The sequence below is a fragment of the Trachypithecus francoisi genome, unplaced genomic scaffold (assembly GCF_009764315.1).
Source record: "Trachypithecus francoisi isolate TF-2019V2 unplaced genomic scaffold, Tfra_2.0 Lachesis_group0, whole genome shotgun sequence".
In the NCBI taxonomy this organism is placed as follows: Eukaryota; Metazoa; Chordata; class Mammalia; order Primates; family Cercopithecidae; genus Trachypithecus; species Trachypithecus francoisi.
In genome coordinates, this window is record NW_022681453.1 from 130,109,854 (window position 1) to 130,131,873 (window position 22,020).

At 36.1% G+C, this 22,020-nt stretch overlaps 1 protein-coding gene across 7 annotated transcripts in view; it reads left to right on the forward strand.

Moving 5' to 3' along the window:
- Nucleotides 1–22,020, forward strand: part of ATP11B (ATPase phospholipid transporting 11B (putative)) — a 134,828-nt gene that overhangs the window by 92,854 nt on the left and 19,954 nt on the right. For 4 of the 7 annotated variants that reach the window (XM_033211797.1, XM_033211800.1, XM_033211802.1 and 1 more), the window contains 6 exons: nt 537–596; nt 2,233–2,360; nt 4,690–4,828; nt 15,436–15,501; nt 16,040–16,143; nt 17,347–17,512. In XM_033211797.1, the coding sequence (XP_033067688.1) occupies nt 537–596; nt 2,233–2,360; nt 4,690–4,828; nt 15,436–15,501; nt 16,040–16,143; nt 17,347–17,512 (663 nt within the window). Of the gene's footprint in view, nt 1–536; nt 597–2,232; nt 2,361–4,689; nt 4,829–15,435; nt 15,502–16,039; nt 16,144–17,346; nt 17,513–21,508; nt 21,595–22,020 lie in introns of all 7 variants that reach the window. The other 3 variants (XM_033211799.1, XM_033211798.1, XM_033211801.1) reach the window with 1 other exon arrangement.

The following is a 22,020-nucleotide window of genomic DNA, read 5'->3' on the forward strand; positions in this document are numbered from 1 at the left end:
TATTTCTATAATTGATAGCTACAATCCAGTGATAGAACACATGTAGATTGCATATTGCTATAAGATGATGATGGCAGTTTTTTTCTAACTTATTTTTCTAGCTTTTACTTGTAATATGAGTATATTGAGATGGGAAGAAGTTTTGGTAGTTTGATTTATTGTGTGTTTTAAACATTTTTGTGTTGTAAAGATATCTTAGCCCTAAAGTTTAAGTAAATCTTACTTATTGTACTATTATGAAAAGTATTGAGTAATACTTTGAAGGTTGTAAATTCAAAATTATAGTATTGCTTGGCAATGAGAGGAGTCAAGGGTTTTTTCATTCTGATATCTGCACTGTTGCTTAGAATGGTTTTAGACATTTTTTGATAAAATGGGAATCCTGCATTCGTGTTATATATAGACAAGTCCTTATCCTTTACTTACCGTACCAACTGAGATTGTTTTTGGATACTTTAAAGCCATTGTTTTTATTTTTTATTTTGTCTTGTAGACCTAAATATTTTAATTATTTTCCATTTAATCTTGTTTTTCAGAATGTGTGCTTTATCACACCCCAGTTTTTGTATCAGTTCTACTGTTTGTTTTCTCAGCAAGTAAGTAAATAGAAACTTGTGTTTTGTGTTTTGTCCTTTTAGAGTAAGGTATTTATGTTCAGACTTTGATAGACGTTTGAAGAGACTTTTTTCATTTTTCTTAGTCCTGCAGGGAACCAGACAAAACTGTTTAGTATATTTAACCAGCATAATATTCATAATATTTATTTATTCTGGTTTTCAGTTTGAGGTAAGTTTTAATACCAAAATATAATTCTGGATGCTTTTAAAAATAGATAATAACCCTTAACAGCTTATGAGAGAATTTTGATAACTTATTTGTGATATTCCTGTAAAATCGAAATCAAGCCAGGCCAGAAAACTTGGAGGTTCACCTCATTTTTGTTTTTGGTTCGAAATGTCTTAGATTTGGAAGGAGCAATAGTGATTTAGTCCAGGGATGACATATAGGTTTTACCTCAGAAGCTCCCTTTAAATAATTGATGGGGCACCTAGAGTATATTGAAAAGGTTTCTAAAGCTGCAGGCTCAGAGGGAAAATGTAATTTGTTAGCAGTAGTTGTAATGGGCACAGGGTAGGTCTTTGTTTGCATGCATGTCCCATATTTACCAGTCCTGATCTACTTTGTTTTAATTTCTAGAAAAGAAAAATGAAATCCACAGAAATTAAGTAACTTGCCTTGCTAACTTATTGACTAAACCATGACTTTGACCTACTGCTTCTGACTAATGTGGCAGGCACCCTTTTCACATACCATACTATACATCTCAAATTGATCAAGACATTAGTTCTAGTTTATTGAAAAAAACAAGAGCTTTATTATCTTAGGTTTTTCATGAGTTTTTCCTATTCTTAATTGCTGTTTTATCCTGTTTACAACCTGTAACTCTAAATTCCAAATATTTGCTTGGGCATTGATTACCAGCTGTTTTATCCTGTTTACAACCTGTAACTCTAAATTCCAAATATTTGCTTGGGCATTGATTACCAGTAAAAGTTTGTTTACCTGAATGAACTAAAGAATGTGGTAAGACAATATGACAAGGAAAACTGACCTATTTTGATTAGGTTTTCTGGAGAGTTTATAGTGTAATTTGGGAGGCAGTGTTAATAACAATAAAAACAATATGTAAAGCATAGGCAAAGTGCTAAGTGATTAGTACCAACAGTGGTACCTGTGACTGTTTAGAGGAGCAGGATATTAAGGACTTAAGCCATCGTGCAGAGTTTCATGGAAGAAGATAGTCTTGTTCAGTGCCTTAAAGGAAGGGTAGGATGTAGAAAGGGAGACAAAGCCATGAAAGGTAAACCATATGTGTTGCATGTGGAACAAGTAGTAAGATGCCTGGAATACATGGAGAAGAATTATATAAAATTACTTCACAGTGATCAAATTGTGGCGAATCTTGAAATGTTGATCTAACTCACTGTAATTCCAGAAGCACCTGACATAGCAAAATATTCCAGTTCTGACAAAGAGTATCAACCTGGGAACATTATATATTTATGTCAATATTAAAAACAAATTAGAATTATTTAATTGGAGTTACTAAAATGGATTTTAGTATAAATTTTTAAAACTTTAATTTTGTTTTTAATATGCATAGTTGTGATATATACATAATAGTAATGCATAATTCAGAATCTCAACATTCCTACCAATTTCTCTTTCTAGACGTTGTATGATGGCGTGTACCTGACTTTATACAATATTTGTTTTACTTCCCTACCTATTCTGATATATAGTCTTTTGGAACAGCATGTAGACCCTCATGTGTTACAAAATAAGCCCACTCTCTATCGGTAAGTATTTTCTGGTATTAAATGGCCTTCTCAGTTTTTGTTTTTGTTTTTGTTTTTTTTTTGTATCTTTTTTTTTTCTTTTTTTTTTTTTTTTTTTTTTTTATTATACTTTAAGTTCTAGGGTACATGTGCATAACGTGCAGGTTTGTTACATATGTATACTTGTGCCATGTTGGTGTGCTGCACCCATCAACTCGTCAGCACCCATCAATTCATCATTTATATCATGTATAACTCCCAATGCAATCCCTCTCCCCTCCCCCCTCCCCATGATAGGCCCCAGTGTGTGATGTTCCCCTTCCCGAGTCCAAGTGATCTCATTGTTCAGTTCCCACCTATGAGTGAGAACATGCGGTGTTTGGTTTTTTTAAGTAAAAAATAAGCAGATTTATTTATGTCTTGGTGATTAATGCTTTCCTAAGGAAAGTTCTTCAGTTGTCGTATGATTTACAGTTGTTGAATATCAGAGAAAAAAGGTTCTTTCAAAGACAAAATTTGAATTAATTTTTCCAGTGTTTTTTAAGAATGAGCACTTTCATCCTGGGAATGCACCGGGCAGTTGTGTAATTTGCACTTACTGTCGCAACCAGTAATATTCTATTTCATGTGCACAAAAGAAGTTATTCATAATTGATAATCTCTAGAATTCCTAAAAGTTAGTGTTTTTTCTACTCTTAGCAAAATTTATGTAATAATTAGTGCAAAATCCAGAGGTGAGGACATTAATTCCCACCCCAGATTCTCTGCTTTATTCCTGCTTCCCCAGAACCAAGTAATCACAGAGATGTGACTGGGACCTGTTCCTCAGTACCAGCTATGGTATTCGCCATAAGCTATTACAGAGGTAGCTATTGAAGTACCACTTATAGAGGCATCTCATTATCTAGATTTGGATTAATTGACTTTGATTCCTCAGGTTATCTAGGACAGGGCTTGACCTAAGATTGGCATAGATTGTTCTTCCCATAATAGCTATTATTAGAAGGGAAGTTAAGAGCATCAGTGCTGAACCTAACTCAGATAACCTCACTAAAAAGAGACCATTATGGCAGAGTGACTGAATGTTAACAGAAGAATATAATAACAGATAAATCAACTTTTCAAAATTAAAGTGAAATATTATGCCTATATCATAATTCTTTTTTTCTTTTTTGAGACAGGATCTTGCTTTGTCATCCAGGCTGGAGTGCAGTAGCAAGATCATAGCTCACTGCAGCCTCAGTCTCCCAGGCTCAAGCAATCCTCCCGTCTTAACCTCTGGAGTAACTGGGATTACAGACACACATCACCATGCCTGGCTAATTTTTTTAAATTTTTATTTATTTATTTTAGTAGAGATAAGGTTTTGCTGTGTTGCCCAGGCTGGTCTCAAACTCCTAGTCTCAGGTGACCCTCCTGCCTTGGCCTCCCAAAGTGTTGGGATTACAGGCATGAGCCACCATGCCCAGCCTATCATACTTCTTTTTTTTTTTTTTCCTTTTGAGACGGAGTCTCGCTCTGTCGCTAGGCTGAGTGCAGTGGCGTGATCTGGGCTCACTGCAACCTCTGCCTCCCGAGTTGAAGCGAGTCTCCTGCCTCAGCCTCCCAAGTAACTGAGATTACAGGTGCGTGCCACCACTCCCAACTAATTTTTGTATTTTTTGTAGAGATGGGATTTCACCATGTTGGCCAGGATGGTCTTGATCTCTTAAACCTCGTGGTCTGCCTGCCTTGACCTCCCAAAGTCCTGGGATTACAGGCGTGAGCCATTGTGCCAAGTCTTCATATCTCTTTATCAAATGAAGAGATGTATTTGAATATATTATGTGAACTATAAGCTATTAAACAGATGTATGATATTATAAGTAGTGGTTTGTAAATTTGTATTTACTTACTCTTTTTTTTTTTTTTTTTTTTTTTGAGACGGAGTCTTGCTCTTTCGCCCGGGCTGGAGTGCAGTGGCCGGATCTCAGCTCACTGCAAGCTCCGCCTCCCGGGTTTTATGCCATTCACCTGCCTCAGCCTCCGGAGTAGCTGGGACTACAGGCGCCCGCCACCTCGCCCGGCTAGTTTTTTGTATTTTTAGTAGAGACGGGGTTTCACCGTGTTAGCCAGGATGGTCTCGATCTCCTGACCTCGTGATCCGCCCGTCTCGGCCTCCCAAAGTGCTGGGATTACAGGCTTGAGCCACCGCGCCCGGCCGTATTTACTTACTCTTTGTGCTAATATTTTCAAACAATTTTAAATTTAAAATACCTTGTTTTTTAATTATCAAATTATAATAATTGTTTAGTAGGCAAATAATAAATGATCCCTAATGTGTTTCTTTTTCTCTTCTTCTTTTTAACAGAGACATTAGTAAAAACCGCCTCTTAAGTATTAAAACATTTCTTTATTGGACCATCCTGGGTTTCAGTCATGCCTTTATTTTCTTTTTCGGCTCCTATTTACTAATAGGGAAAGATACATCTCTGCTTGGAAATGGCCAGGTAAAGTATATAGTTTTTTTAAAGAATGTTTGTTAATATTTCATGGGTTTTTTATAACTTTTGTCATAAAGTAAAATTTAAATTATAGAACTTCAAGTATTAAAATGCAAATATAAAAAGATTTAAATTTTGGGGGTTAAATAATAAAGTTTCATACAAATGAAAATTGACAGGCAATACAGTGTAATCTCAAAATGAAACTCAAGTTACTAGACAATTTTACTATTCAAAAATTAGCTCACACAGGGGATATGTTATTGCCCCTGCATGCTGTTCACCTTAGTATTGTGTTTTATTGATAGCTGCCATTTATTTGGTACTTACTTTTGTGCTAAGTACTTTATATGCTCCATCTCCGTTAGCCCTCCCAATAATCTTATTAGGGAGGTGGTATTACTCCCATTTTTCAGATGAGAAATGAGGACTTAGTGTTTGCTTTTAATTGCATTGTTGTTTGCCTAGGAAATGCTACCATACTTTTCATTGCACACTCACAATTCTCAATAGATGTCATAACTTAGTATTTAATTTGGCCACTTTTCTGAAGTATGCAATTAGGGAAGAGTACATTTTCGACAGTACACTGTTACACTGTGTTCTCATTGGAGTGCTCATGTTGAGAGACTCTTGGCAGAGCTAGACCTCTCTTCCAAGGCTTAGCTAAATGGATTAGGAAGAAAAGAAATGACAGCAGTTGTAGGGACTCTGGTGGACTGGAAATGATTGTCACTTTTAGTTTCCCTTTTCCATTCCCACCACTTAAGTGTTGCAAAATATGTTTGGAGATACAGACATACAGAATTTGAAATTGGAACACTATAAAGTTTTACCTGCTCAACAGATCTTTATTGAAGACCAGCTATTCCCAAGTACTATACTAGGCTCTGGTAAGTAACTTGGTCATGGAGCTTAGAATCTTGAAAAGGATACAGAAAATGAGCAAGTAAACTAATAACAAAATACACCAGTGTAGTAAAGGAAATGGGTTTCAAATGTAGAGGCCTTAACTGTGCAAAATCCCTTTATATTGTAGAATAGGGACATAAATATAATTGCCAGTTCACTTTTGAGGACATATTTAGACTGATGTGGATGAAAATATGAATCTTGTAGCATAAAGCTTACAGCACTTCCCAAATAATAACTACTTTTTGTTGAGTTTTTTTCTCTATGCCTGGTACATTATGTGCATTTGCTCTAACTCTGTATGAGAAAAATATCATTATTAATTTTACATGTTAGAAAATTAACCTCAGAGAGGTTAAGAAACTTGCCTAAGTTCACACAGTAAGCAAATTACAGTAATAGAATTCAGACTCAGATCTATGTGACTTTAAAACCTACATGCTTAGTCATGATTCTCAATTCTTTTGAGAAACAACTGTTAACCTGGTGCCCTTCTGCACAGTCTTACCATCAGTGCAATTGCCATCAAATATATAGACATATGAATGAGTATGCACACTTCCACCTTAAATAGTGGGGTGAAAACCAGAGAAAATTAAGACGGGAGGAGAGTTAAGAAGGAAATTTGGATCTTCATCATTGGATGAAAAGGACATTAAAGATATATCTTGTATTGCTAGTCACTACTTTTTTTAATTTTTAAAAGTAATAGGTGCCCATTGTGATAAGTTTGAAGTTTGTAGGAAAAAGTATAAAGAAAATAAATCACCTGGTGGCCCTCTACCCAGATATTATTACTTTTATTATTTTTACATATTTGTTTCAATTCTTCCTTTATGCTATTTTCATTAACCTCATAATTTGTATCCCTTCTTAACATTGTAGCCTAAGTGATTTCGTATGTTATTAAAAATGCTTCAAGAACATTTTTCATGATTACATAATACTCTATTACATTGTCATAATTTAAGTATTCCCTTAATTTGAGAATTTGTTTCTAATTTTTAGTAACTTTTTAAAATAAAATCTTGAACATTCTTTATGCAAAAGATAAAACCTTAGTGAAGGATAAATTGTTATTGGCCATGAGTATGAAAGCTTTTTTCTCTTTACTGTCTATTGAAATTAATCTGCCACTCCCTACCCCCAATACTAGGTGTAGTAATAAAGAAGCACACGTTAGAGTCAGAATTGGATTCATATCCTGGCATCTGTAGCTATCGTTTGAGTGATTTGGGATGAGTTAACCTCTCTCAGACTCAGTTTTCTCACCTGTAAAAAGGCACATAATCCTCACCTTATAGATTTGCTGTGAGGATTAAATGATATATTATTTGTAGAGCATTAAGCATAGTGGCTAGCATATAGAAGTATTCACTACATCTTAGCAGTGTTCATTGTTATTTTTACTATCAAATCATTATATTGAAAGATCCTGTCCTACTCAATACCACCTGGTCTAATTCTCCCAGAAACTCTCTCTTAACTGAAAATCACCTTGCTGTCTCTCAGAATGCACCATGCTACTCTCTAATTCTAAGACATTGCTTATGTGCCCTCTCCAGAATGCTCATGCTTCCTTTTCCCAAAGACTCTCTCACCACCACCTGTTCTTCACAGTTGAGCCCACAGACCCCTTTCCTTTTGGTCCAGCTCCCTCTTATGTGTCCCTGTGCTAAAAATCCTTTTAGACGTCTATCTAGACCGCGTCTCATTGCTCAGCACTGAGTATGTTGGATGCTTCCTGTTTTCTAAATATTGTTGTTATAGCATGAGGTATCAGTAAACAATTGAGGGCCTAGAGCAGACAAAGTTACTAGAGGGAAGTGCTGAGAGGAGTGACTAGAGGCAAAGATGAAGTCATTGCAAACAAGTGATCCTGGGAGAAGAGCAGGAGGAAGAGTTGCAATAGTTTGGGTTTAAGGGCAGAATGATTCAGAGAAACTTAAGACTTTATCCCTTTTTTTTTTTTTTGTAGTAGGTTATAGCAATTTTATATTAATTAATTTTCAACAAATACTTTTGAAGTATTCACTAGTTCTTAATTTCAGTTTAGCTTAGGAAAGAACTAGTCATTCTTCATGTATTTATCTCACATCTTTTTAACAGGCCTTTCTTTCCCTTAGTAAAGTATAAGTCTTGATCAATTTTCTCTAAGAAGGCTCTTTACCTTCAGAGCACTATAAAAAGATACTCCTTTACTATCACTCCTTAATGAGTTGTCAGAGAACAAAAATATGTTAATAAGAAGGCTGAACTAGTGACTAATTTTTAGCTTTGTTTTTCTTCCTAAATAGTAGAAGAGTTAAACTCTCACGGCTGGGCGTGGCAGCTCATGCCTGTAATCTCAGCACTTTGGGAGGCCGAGGCGGACAGATCACCTGAGGTCGGGAGTTCAAGACCAGCCTGACCAACATGGAGAAACCCCGTCTCTCCTAAAAATACAAAATTAGCCGGAAGTGGTGACACATACCTGTAATCCCAGCTACTAGGGAGGCTGAGGCAGAAGAATCACTTGAACCTGGGAGGCGGAGGTTGCTGTGAGCCGAGATCAGGCCACTGCACTCCATCCTGGGCAAAAAGAGCAAAACTCCGTCTCAAAAGAAAAAAAAAAAATTCTCACATAAAATTTGCCTAGCCCTTATCTAAGCTTAAAGTAGTCACAGTATTTAAATATAAGTATTAGTTAAAAAGTGGGACTTGTCTTAACAATACAGTAGTATCATCTTACCATGGACATTTGTCAAGAAGTCATAGATTAGTAATTCATTGAATATATTGAGTAATCTTCATTTTATTTTTTAAAGTTAAAAATAAGCTTAAGACTTTTCTTGTTTGTTTAGTTTTTTATTTATTTATTTATTTACATGATTAAGTTCTTTAGTGGTGATTTCTGAGATTTTGGTGCACCCATCACCCAAGCAGTGTACATGGTACCCAGTGTGTAGTATTTTATTCCTTACCCCCTCCCACCCTTTTCCCCGAGCCCCGAAAGTTCGTTGTCTCATTCATATGCCTTTGCGTCCCCATAGCTTAGCTTCCACTTACGAGTGAGAACACAAGATGTTTGGTTTTCTATTCCTGAGTTAATTCACTTAGAATAATGGTCTCCAATTCCATCCAGATTCCTGCGAATGCCGTGATTTCATTCCTTTTATGGCTGAGTAGTATTCCATGGTATATACGTTTACCATATTTTCTTTATCCACTCCTTAACCAATGGCCAGTTGGGCTGGTTCCCTATTTTTGCAGTTGCAAATTGTGCTGCTATAAACATGCAAGTATCTTTTTGTATAATGACTTCTTTTCCTCTGGGTAGATAGAGGGCGTGGGATTGCTGGATGAAATGGTAGTTCTACTTTCAGTTCTTTTTTTTTTTTTTTTTTTTTTTTTTTTTTTTGAGGCGGAGTCTCGCTCTGCCGCCCGGGCTGGAGTGCAGTGACGCAATCTCGGCTCACTGCAAGCTCCGCCTCCCGGGTCACGCCATTGCCATTCTCCTGCCTCAGCCTCCTGGGTAGCTGGGACTACAGGCGCCCGCCGCCGCGCCCGGCTAATTTTTTGTATGTTTAATAGAGACGGGGTTTCACCGTGGTCTCGATCTCCTGACCTTGTGATTCGCCCGCCTCGGCCTCCCAAAGTGCTGGGATTACAGGCGTGAGCCACCGCGCCCGGCCTACTTTCAGTTCTTTAAGGAATCTCCACACTTTTTTCCATAGTGGTTATACTAATTTATATTCCCACCAACAGTGTAAAAGTGTTCCCTTTTCACCATGTCCACACCAACATCTATTATTTTTCTATTTTTTTATTATGACCATTCTTGCAGGAGTAAGGTGGTATCACATTGTGGTTTTGATTTGGATTTCCCAGATAGTGATGTTGAGCATTTTCTCATGTTCCTTGGTCATTTGTATATCTTCTTTTGAGAATTGTCCATTCATGTCCTTAGGCCCCTTTTTGATGAGATTGTCTTTTTCTTGCTGATCCTTTTGAGTTGCCTGTAGATTCTGGATATTAGTCCTTTGTCAGAAGTATAGATTGCGAAGATTTTCTCCCACTCTGTGCTTGTCTGTTTACTCTGCTGATTATTTCTTTAGCAGTGCAGAAGCTTTTTAGGTTAATTAAGTCCCATCTATTTTTCTTTGTTTTTGTGAGCCTAAGACTTTAAATTCTGTCTGTAATCTGGGTCAACTTTTTTGTAATTGTTTTTAAACAGGGCTTCATAGAATACTATAGGTTTATGTTTGATAGTGGTAGATTTTTACTGTCCTGCTACCTTAAATTTTTAAGTAAATTTACCATTAAAGAAATGTACAATCGTCATTTCTTACAATTTTGAAAAAGGTAAAATTATGTTATAAAATACTTACAAGAGATTTTGATGTAACTTTAAAAATTTTAAGTCCCTCCAAAATATACCATTTAGAAAAACTTAAATCCTTTTTAAAACAGCTTTATTAAGGTATAATTGACATATAATAAACTACACATATTTAAAATGTACAATTTGATAGTTCTTTTTACCATCTTCACCATTTTTAAATGTACAGTTCAGTAGTGTTAAGAATATTCACAGTGTTGTGCAGCAGCTCTCCAGAACTGTTTCATCTTGCAAAACTAAACTCTATACTCATTAAATAACTTCTCAATTTTTTTTCTCCCCCAACCAATCCCTGGCAACCACCATTCTATTTATCTGTTTCTATGAACTTTGACTACCTATGAAATCATTTTTTAAAAAACCTAAGTAATTGTTACAGCTCTTTTAGAACTCTTAGGTTTTTACCAGAAAACCTCACATGCTATTAAAAAAAAAAAGCTAAATAATTTGAAGGTCAATACCAATGAAACATGTTTATTAAATATACTGTAAATGAGAGGGGTAACTAAGGACTGTTTCTTTCTTTTTTTTTTTTTTTTGAAGAATGTATCTTTTCTTTTGTTGGCCCCTACAGAATAAGTCATCTTAGTATATAACTTACTTACTCTAACAATGTTGCTGTTGTACAAAATATTTTTGGAAGTAGCTTAAGTTGTCTTTCTGTGATCTTAGTAAGGAAACTTCCTCAGGAAAGAAGCTATTTAGAATTATAAAAAAAGATACTAATTAAGATATTATAGATAAGAAAGTGATGGGGAAAAGTGAGAGAAACAATTCAGATTAAGAGAGTTCACCACCAGTTAGAAGAGACTTATACAGAATGCAATGGAAAAAGCCTCATGGCTGCCTTAAGAGTATATTAAATGAGTAAGAATATTACAATTAAGAAACAAGAAGGAGGGAATTGTCATATGGTGAGAGCGGAAAACTAGGTTGATATAGGAAAGAAAAGACCAGAATAGTTCAGAGGTAGCTGAGTTCCCATCGTAGTATTTCATGTCATTGTTTCCCTGGCTTCAGGAGAAAAAGACGGTAAAGACAAAAAGAATTCTTTTTTAACTTAGGGACCCAAACACTAAATCTATTCCATTTCTTCTCAACTACGAATTGTTCCTTAAAATGAAATCCTGCCCAAATAAGAAGTTTCTTTTGTTTTGTCTCTTTTACTAAAGTGTACAGGAGTTCAAAGGAAAGCATCTATTATTAATGATTTTTCTTCTCTTTATGGAAGTGTACCCAGTTTGAGAAATTTAAAGAATTAAAATCCAAAAAATATAGGATTGGGAGAAAAAGTAGAAAGCTATCAAAGTATGTAAATTCCACTTTGGGCTGGGCACAGTAGCTCATGCCTGTAATCCCAGCACTTTGGGAAGCTGAGGTAGAAGGATCACTTGATCCCAGCCTGGGCAACATAGCAAGATCCCATCTCTGATTTTTAAAAAAATCCAATTTGACTTCTCCAGTAGAGATTTTGATTGTCAGACCGTCAGCACCATTCCAAAAAAAATCATATACTATATCACATTAAAAATTAAATGGAAAACAAAGGATTAAGGAAGAGAATGTAATTCTTCACCCCTTCATTATCTTCTAGACCATTAAGCATTTAAACCAGATTAGCTGGGGTAAATAATTAGCAATACAAGGTAGACTGAGGAAATGAAACTTCAGGTTGTAATTTTGAAAGAAAAATAAACCTTTGTGTAGTATTTACTACTATTTTCTCTTGAATCTTTAATGATTTCTCTCCTTATTTCCTATCCTTAATTTTTTTTCATACTATACATTATCATCAACTGTTGAAACCTGATCAAATGGTAAGAGCTCTGTTAAGACAAGAAATACATACTATTTTGTATCTGTATTCCACAGAGAATGCTGTATCCTTTATTTCAATTCAAATGATTTACTGTGGTTACCAGTCAGGTCACTCAAGAATGCATATAACTTAATTCCTAGAGGTAGATACAGATTTTTTAATAAAAGGTTATATGGTAAAAAAGATCTTTGTCTAGTTCTTTATAGAATTCCCCTATATATTCATCTATTCATGAGACAAAAATTTAAGCACTAACAGTATTCCAGGCACTTTATTAAGTATTAGATATAGCTGTACCTTAGAAGAGAACAGAAAACGTTATCTTGCTTCTTACGGTGTCATCCAAATGTCCCTACAGAGGCAAAATCACCCACACTTGAGACCCACCACTCTAAATGGAGCAGTGGCCTAGGACATAGTTCCAGGCCATCAGATCTTCATCAGTGCACTGGGTACACTCATTCTTCTCATCTAAGAAGTGATCTAGAAACCAAGCAGAGTGGGAAAGAAAGTATTTTGAGCATCTGTCTCTTCTGAACAGGGACAGATCCAGGTTTAGTAGAATCTAAACATTTTCACAGGCCCTCTTTAGGAAAAAAATTTTTAAAAAACATACAACTATGAACTTAAGTATATATGCAGATGACTGAGTGACAAATATGTCTCATTTATCCCAAACCAAATGTAAGCTCTTTTTTTTTTTTTGAGATGGAGTTTTGCTCTATTGCCCAGGCTGGAGTGCAATGGCACTATCTCAGCTCACCGCAACTTGTGCCTCCCAGGTTCAAGTGATTCTCCTGCCTCAGCCTCCCCAGTAGCTGGGATTGCAGGCATGGGCCACCATGCCTTGCTAATTTTGTATTTTTAGTAGAGACAGGGTTTCTCCATTTTGGTAAGGCTGGTCACAAACTCGTAACCTCAGGTGATCCTCCCTCCTCCACCTCCAAGTGCTGGGATTCCAGGTGTGAGCCACCGCGTCCAGCCTCTAAGCTAATCTTTAGCCAAATATACAAAATGCCCTTTGCCACTCACATTATCACCTACCAGCTCAAGGGCAAATCAGAATGGAAAGAGACAGCAGTCGTAACCAGTTGATTACAGTTGAAATACATTACTTTGTATAATTTTACCCACAAAAAGCTATGGGAATGCTTTTGTATAGGTTCTTCTAGGGCCTTGAATGGGGCCTATGCAAGAGGAAGCCCTAAATTCTCCTCTAAGGAAAATACCATGTAACATGCCCCAGTCTAGGACCAGTAAAACCAGATACTGAAGGATAGACATGTCCTTACCACTTCCAGTCCCAGGTTCCCTGGTTGCATCAAAGTATCTCTCCCAGCTGGGCACAGTGGCTGATACCTATAGTCCTAGCGTGTTGGGAGGCCAAAGCAGGTGGATCTCTTGAGCCCAGGAGTCCAAGATCAGCCTGGGCAACATAATGAAAGCCTGTCTCTATAAAAAATACAAAAAAAATTAGCTAAGTGTGATAGTGTGCACCTCTAGTCCCAGCCACTTGGGAGGCTGAGATAGGAGGATTGCTTGAGCCCAGGAGGTGGAGGTTGCAGTGAGCCAAGATCATGTCACTGCACTCCAGCCTGGGTGACAGATCAAGACCCTGACTCAAAAAAAAAAAAAAGTATCTGTGTCCATACCCGTGAAAGAGGAGAATAACACTCCTCCTCAGAGAGCTAAGTTGAGACCCACTGATCATCAGTATTTCTGGGTCATTTCTAGAGATGATAAAAGCAGACAGATAAACACAGGTTCAATATGACTTTTGATTCTTCTCTTGGCAAATACATTCCTCAAATTCTCTCAAAGGAATATTAATTGATGTTTCATTGTTGATAATCATAATTATTATTTTCCGATTGCCTTTTGTATACCAGGTACTGCGTTCTTTTTGTATACCCCAATTGAAAACTTACAGAAAACTGAGATTTATCCTTACTTTACAAATGAAGAAAGTGAGATATACAGAGGTTAAGTAATTTGTTAAGTAAATGATAATTGTTAGAAATCTGTAATAAAAACATAGCCTTTTTAATAATTTTTTTGCACCAGTGTTAAGATAATGATTGTTAGGTTTTGAAGGGAAGGTGAGAGTTAAAGAAAGACACAGAAAGAGGGCAGCTCAAGAGCAAATGCAAGCTTTTTGTCCAGCATAAAACCTACAGAAGTGGGGGACCAGCCTAATGCCAGAGCCCATCAGCTGCTTACAGACTGGGGGTACTTACAGGTATAGGCGGGAGGGGTCTGGGCAGTATGGCCCACTGTCTGGCAGGATATTGACAAGATGTTCCCATGATGAGGCGGTTCTGGCCCTTTTTCTGGTGGGATGTCTTCGTGGTGTTCCTTTATCCAGCAAGATATGATAAGGATCTTTCTTTTTTTTTTTTTTTTTTTAAGCTGGAGTCGCTCTCATTGCCCAGGCTGGAGTGCAACGGCAAAATCTCAGCTCACTGCAACCTCCACCTCCCGGGTTCAAGCGATTCTCCTGCCTCATCCTCCAGGGTAGCTGGGATTACAGGCGCCCGCCACTGTGCCCAGCTAATTTTTTGTATTTTTAGTAGAGATGGGGTTTCACTGTGTTGGCCAGGCTGGTCTCAAACTCTTGACCTCAGGCGATCCACCCGCCTCAGCCTCCCAAAGTGCTGGGATTACAGACATGAGCCACCGCACCTGGCGTGATAGCGACCTTTCTATGGTGGTCACGTGGTGGTAGGCAGGCTGTTTCTCAGGTTCCGAACCCCTGCGAAATGTTGACTTTGACCAAGGTCTGCAAAATAGCAGGGAGCTTACAAAACGGTGCAGTTTGGACTAACAACGATTACTTTGTAAACTAAATTATTAAACTTGTGGTTGTATTCTTATTTGTAGAGGTAAAATCCTGAAACTCTTTTGGGGTTCTGTGTGTTTAATACCTTAATAAGTTTTGGCTTAAAGCCCGGGGGAATATTTTCTGACTGGCAATAATAGAATTTTTACATGGAATCCTTTGAGGAGTAATTCCATGATCCATTATCCTTCCTTTCAGATACAGGTTTTAAGTGTAAATTTCTTTCCTCTTGCTGTACTGTACTGTATCCAAAAATACTGTGGCAGGTGCTCTGCTGTGACATCTGGTTGGAAAGGTTTGTGAAAATACTTGTGATTGAAAAGGATTTTGTTACCATTTTTACTGTGCGACAGCAATAAAGCAGAGCCTAATGACTACATTATTCTAACTAAAAATAGTCTGGGCCACACCATTCTAAACCCGTCTTTGGGTTTCCAGTCTGATAATGATATCTAAAAGATCATTGTGTGTACTAATAACACATGTAAATAATGCTTTATGCTGTTTCTTCTCATACTCTTAACTTTATAGTCACCAGTTTCAAATGTACGTGACTTAAAAATTTCAAGGGATTTTTAGTAGAGAATTAGACGACTTTTTACCTGACATTTTATTTAACATTATGTTAACACATAATGTAATAGTGTATTCTTTCTGTTTAGATGTTTGGAAACTGGACATTTGGCACTTTGGTCTTCACAGTCATGGTTATTACAGTCACAGTAAAGGTATGGTACTGAAATTAGAAATGTGGACACATTTTGCAACTGTTTACATAATTAGTTAATTTTCTTCATTTCTTTAGCCATAGATACTTTTCCTTTTTCCATTTTCAAAAATGATTAATTTCACTGATTACTATTTTAATAATTCACTTAAATTTTTGTCAAAAGTTATTTTTAAAGTTTATTTTAGGAAGCCTCAGCTGATTTTTATGATCACATTTTTTAAAATCTCTAAAATTTTGCTTCCTGTGTATAGTGCCAGACAATGTAATTTGTTTTAGGCCATGGAGTTGAAAATAGAGTAATCACGTGAAATTTGAATGCTGCTTCCTCAAAGAAGAAAAATATTATAAACTTGAAATTATTTCATTTTATACTAGGACCTTTTCATTCATATTTATCTCTGAGGGATTTTGAGGGATTATATCTATCTTCTGAGGGACTTTTAGATATTTATGTTTATTCTTGAGTTTTATCTGAAAGGTTAAGGTAAAGCTTTATTTGTTTATATTTCTAAGGATATAAAAAAATTTTTTTTTAGATGGCTCTGGAAACCCATTTTTGGACTTGGATCAACCATCTCGTTACCTGGGGATCTATTATATTTTATTTTGTGTTTTCCTTGTTTTATGGAGGGATTCTCTGGTGAGTGAATATGTTGTATTTTAAATGGATTGCTTCGACATAATAAACCTTTATTGTGATAGGTTACATTATGAACATATCTGCTCATAACAGATTTGAGACTCCTGGTAAGTTTACTTCTTTCAGTTGATCTTACTGATATGGAGAGGAAAAAACTAACATTTATTGAATATCTACAATTTTTCTAGATTTTCTATGTAAGATATTATATTGATTCATCACAATCATTATCCCTGTTTTTTTCTGTGTAGAAACTGAGCCTCAGGGTCACAAAGACAAAAAAGTAGCAAAGCCACGATTTAAACCCCAGTTGTCTTATTTCACAATTAATTTTCTTTACACTAGTTATATTATGTATTAATGTATTATGTATTAATATATACAATAAAGTAAGTCACACAGAGCCATTAAATATTAATCATTAACTTTTCTCACAAAAGTAAGTACTATGCATCATCTTCATTGATAGAATCAGATACTCAACTGGCTACTCTGAGAGATTAAAAATTAATGTTTCTCCTAAGATTCTTTGGTAAGTGATGGATAACTGAAGGCTCTCTTTTGGAGAATTTATATTACATTTGCCTGCTATGTCTTTGATTCATCTATCAGACAAAAAAACTTCTGAAGGTAGGCCAAAAAAATTTGCATTAGCTAAATATTAGCTTCTATTTAGGATCATAAAAGGATATTATGAATGTTTCTATATTTCACCATATTCTTTTGAGGTAGTATATGCAAAAACCCAAAAAGAATATCTTTATAACACCTACTACTATGTAAAACTAGTATTCGTGAGTACATTAATTTTAAAATACGTTTTGAAGAAGAGCTTCTGAATAAAGCTTTCATTCTAAGATTTGGATAATCAGTCTTCTCAAATATTTTGTTACACACTTTTTCTTGCTTGGCTTGGTCCCTTAAGTCTGTATTAGTACATTATTCTTCTGATACGCTACCACTAAGATAGGGTTATCTGGTCAACTGCTTGCCATTTTCCTAATAAAAACTATAGTTGTTTTATTTTTAACAATTAAAGCTTATCTTGTTTTGTTAGTTGTTCAGTTAATTAAATTATCCCAATTTCAGTTTTGAACATTTTCTTGGAGTACTTGTTATGTTCAACTGTAGTGTCTTTATATGATGTCCTGATTTAAGTCTTTCAGTTTCCACTTTTATTAAGCACATTGTCTTTCTTTGCAGGCCATTTTTGGGCTCCCAGAATATGTACTTTGTGTTTATTCAGCTCCTATCAAGTGGTTCTGCTTGGTTTGCCATAATCCTCATGGTTGTTACATGTCTATTTCTTGATATCGTAAAGAAGGTATTTGACCGACACCTCTACCCTACAAGTACTGAAAAGGCACAGGTAACCACTTTTTATAATAAATTCATTATCTTTTTAGTTAGGGATCTTTAATGATGAATAGCTGTCATAATTTGCTTATGTCAGAAAATAGGAAATTAGCCATTCCTGTTTCAAGTATTTTGTAACATAAACATTGTTCAATGTGATATTTTTAAAGTTATTTCTTACTATTTCTATTAATTTTATGACTACTGATAAATTATTTTTAATTACATTGTGTTAATAAAACTTGATGTTTTTAGATATGAAACTATCAAGTTATATCCAGATAATAGTAAATATTTTTAAAGTAATATCACCACATTCTATCATATATATATAATGAAGATCTATAGCCATGTCTTTAGACACATAATAATTTGAGGAATTTTTCTTTTTTTTTTTTTCCAAAACGGAGTCTTGCTCTCACCCAGCCTGGAGTGTAGTGGCATGATCTTGGATCACTGCAACCTCCGCCTCCTGGGTTCAAGCACTTCTCCTGCCTCAGCCTCATGAGTAGCTGGGATTACAGGCACTTGCCTCTACACACGGCTATTTTTTGCATTTTTAGTAGAGACGGGGTTTCACCATTTTGGCTAGACTGGTCTCAATCTCCTGACCTCGTGATCCTCCTGCCTCGGCCTCCCAGAGCGCTGGGATTACAGACGTGAGCTACTGCACCTGGCTGAGTAATATTTTTTCTGATCATATTATTTTCATCAAAAAAGTATGAAATGAGGTCTTTAACCTCAATAATTTGTACAGAATAGAATTTTTAAAAACATATTATCTCACTAAACATGTATTAATAAACATTAAACTACAGCAAATACTAGCAGTATGTTACGTAGTGCTTAAGAATCTTGGGGGCCTGATAGATCTCAGTTCAAATCCCAGGTCTTCCATTTGGTATCTCTGTGACTTTAAATCTCAGTTTCTTCATTGGTAAAATTATGATAGAAATATCTTTTTTATTACCTTTCTAGTGAAGATTAAATGAAAAAATTTCCAAATACATATTAGATGGTCAAAAATTGTAGCTATTTAGTTGAATGTGCCTCTTTTATATATTTGAGTAGTACCTGAGCTAGAAATCTCTCAATTTGTCCTTTTAACTATATTGTAGTATTGGATAAATACTCTCAAAAATATATTCTAGCCAACTCTTATGCCCTGAGTTTATTAATCATTTAGTTCTTCCCAGGTTGAGATTTTTTAAACACGCTTGTAGCATGCCAGATGAATTTTGGAAATTTAGTTGTATATTCATCCTACAAATAGAAAAACTACTTCCTAAACATTTAGTGATGTAAGTTAGGCTTCCTGACCAGTGCATTAGTTTTAATTTCAGTTGGTCATGTCCACAACATTTCTTTAGCATTTGTTTGCTTCAATAACCAAATCCTAGCCAGTATACACATTCACACCATTGAGACAGCATAGGCTTGTGAAGCCTGACAAACTTGAATTCAGATACTGTTTCAACAGTTCATATGTATGTCCTTGATCAAGCACTTCATAAGCCTCCGTTTCCTCCTCTATAAAATCAGATAAATAATTACTACTTTACATGGTTGTTAGAGATAATGAGTATGAAGTGCCTCACACTGAGCCTGTATATAGTTGATCCTCAGTAAAACAGTTATCATTATAAGTAAAATGAAGATGAGAATGTTACTCTGTTATACTGATCTCCAAATGGGGCTAAAAAATTTGCATAATCTGATTCCTCTATCTGTCCATGCATATATATTTATATCAGTGTGGACAGACTTTTCTACTCTGCAACATATTACTTAAACATATATCAGAAGGTTTGCCTAGCTTACTATTCCTAATCCTCTGGAAAAAAAATTTACAATAATAGAGTACTATTTTTAAGGCTTTGTTCATTATATTTACTCTAGATCTTTATGGAGAATAATTTGTCTCCCTGTTTTGACCTAAATATAGTTATATTTCACCAAAATATATGGATGGCATTGTTTTAAAGACTTAATTCTTGAGGCTGGGTGCAGTGGCTCACACCTGTAATTCCAGCACTTTGGGAGGCCAAGGCAGGTGGATGGCTTGAGCTCAGGAATTTGAGACCAGCCTGGCCAACATGGCAAAAGCCTAGGTCTCTACTAAAAATTAAAACAATAGGCCGGGCACGGTGGCTCACGCTTGTAATCCCAGCACTTTGGGAGGCCAAGACAGGTGGATCACGAGGTCAGGAGATGGAGACCATCCTGGCCAACATGGTGAAACACAGTCTCTACTAAAAATACATAAAAATTAGCCGGATGTGGCGGCGGGCGCCTGTAGTCCCAGCTACTTGGGAGGAGAATCGTTTGAACCTGGGAGGTGGAGGTTGCAGTGAGCTGAGATGGCGCCACTGCACTCCAGCCTGGGCAACAGAGTGAGACTCCGTCTCAAAAAATAATAATAAATAAAAATTTAAAAACGTAAATTAGGCCGGGCGCGGTGGCTCAAGCCTATAATCCCAGCACTTTGGGAGGCCGAGACGGGCGGATCACGACATCAGGAGATCGAGACCATCCTGGCTAACATGGTGAAACCCCGTCCCTACTAAAAATACAAAAAATTAGCCGGGTGAGGTGGCAGGCGCCTGTAGTCCCAGCTACTCGGGAGGCTGAGGCAGGAGAATGGCCTGAGATCCGGCCACAGAACTCCAGCCTGGGCGACAGAGCGAGACTCCGTCTCAAAAAAAAAAAAAAAAAAAAAAAAAAACGTAAATTAGCCAGGCATGGTAGCACACTCCTGTAGTCCCAGCTACTCAGGAGGCTAAGGCACAAGAATCGCTTGAATCTGGGAGGCAGAGGTTGCAGTGAGCCAAGATTGCGCCACTGCACTCCACCTTAGGCGACAAAGTGAGACTCCGTCTCACAAAAAAATATATACTTAATTCTTTATAAGAGTAAATATAGGTTCAGTATCCTTTATCCAAAATGCTTGTTTCAGATTTCAGATTGTTTAAAGAGTACTTGCATTATACTTATTGATTCAGCATCCTTAATACAAAATCTGAAATGCTTCAATTAGCATTTTCTTTGAGCATCATGTCTGCACTCAGAAAGTTTCAGATTTTGGATTTTCAGATTGGAGATCCTCAACCTGTAATCAGATTTATTTATATGTATCCTTAGAAAATCTACTTTAGGCAGAGCATTTGCAAACTTACACGTGTTCATAGAGGTTTCTTAATAATATAAAAGGTGATAATATTAGTTCTTGTTACCTTTCCAGTAGCCTCTTTTTAAAGGAATACATAGGAAATATTTGGACTACCTTAAGGTAGGCCATTAGACAAGTTAAAAATTAAAAGTGCTTATATATATTCTGGTTCTTTCACTATAAAGCTAAAATTGATTTAGTCTATTTGATTAAAAATGGAATGTACAGTGGATCAATCATTTTATCTATGTGTAAAAGCTAGTATAGTCTCCCTTCTTGGCTCACTAAATTTACTTCTAAATGACTTAACTGGATGTTCTAGGTGGTCTAATCCAAGAAGGAAATCTCTGCTTCTACTCAGGGATCTTCTAGCCTGCTGGGGTTGGTGTATTTTTTCCTTTCCTTTTTTTTTTCTGAAACAGTATATGGTCATTGAAATCCTATATGTAACATTATTCCTTTGTTATGGTCAGTAATCATTATTTTAGCTTTATATCATTCCTGATTTCAAATGATGGAGAAATGGCTAGAAAACTGTCAGCTACTTCATTGTTTACCAAAAGTAGCAAGAAAAATCGTATCAAAGGAAGAGCTGTCAGCATGTTTTCTGAGCCTTGTTTTTCTCCAAAATAACAATGTGGTGTTAAGAGTGAATAATAAATTCTTTTGATGGCACAGCCAACAGCCCTACAAATGTTAGTCATGTATGTGTATCACGTATGATATTTATTCCTCCTGTAGGAACAGATGTATTTATAAAGCGTGTCCTGTGTCTCTCTTAGGTGATGAATACAGCTCACTGACTTGTTGTGTGTCCATCCCTTTTCTGTCCACTTATAGATGTACTCCAACACAGTTGCTTTAAGTGACGAGTTCATCGCACTGCAGCCATTGTCGAGGGCAAGGAATCAGCTGAGCAAACTTAGGTAGAGTAGGAGGAGTAGAACCTCATTAACTCTTCTGCATGCTAAAGGTCAATTAAACAATATCAAAAGATGGGCAGAGGCATGAATAAAGAGTGGGGCATTTTTGTTAGCATGGCCCTGTCTCTGGCTAATTTGACCTTTATTAACATATACGTTAAAACCTAAAAAAAAAAAAAAAATCCATTTCTTCTTTGAGAAGAAAATTCAGATAAAAATTCAACGTGATCACAGAACAGAGATCTATACCTTGTTAATATATTTGTACACCTTAACTATCTTTTCTAGTACAACTCTAATGCTTCTGCTTGTCATGTTATTCATATTTATGAATGCTCCTGCATGTTGAGTAATTAAAGCTACATATTTGGAAGTGAGAGTTGCCCATTTTTTAATCTTGCCTTAATTTGTATTGTAAATACATGTGCA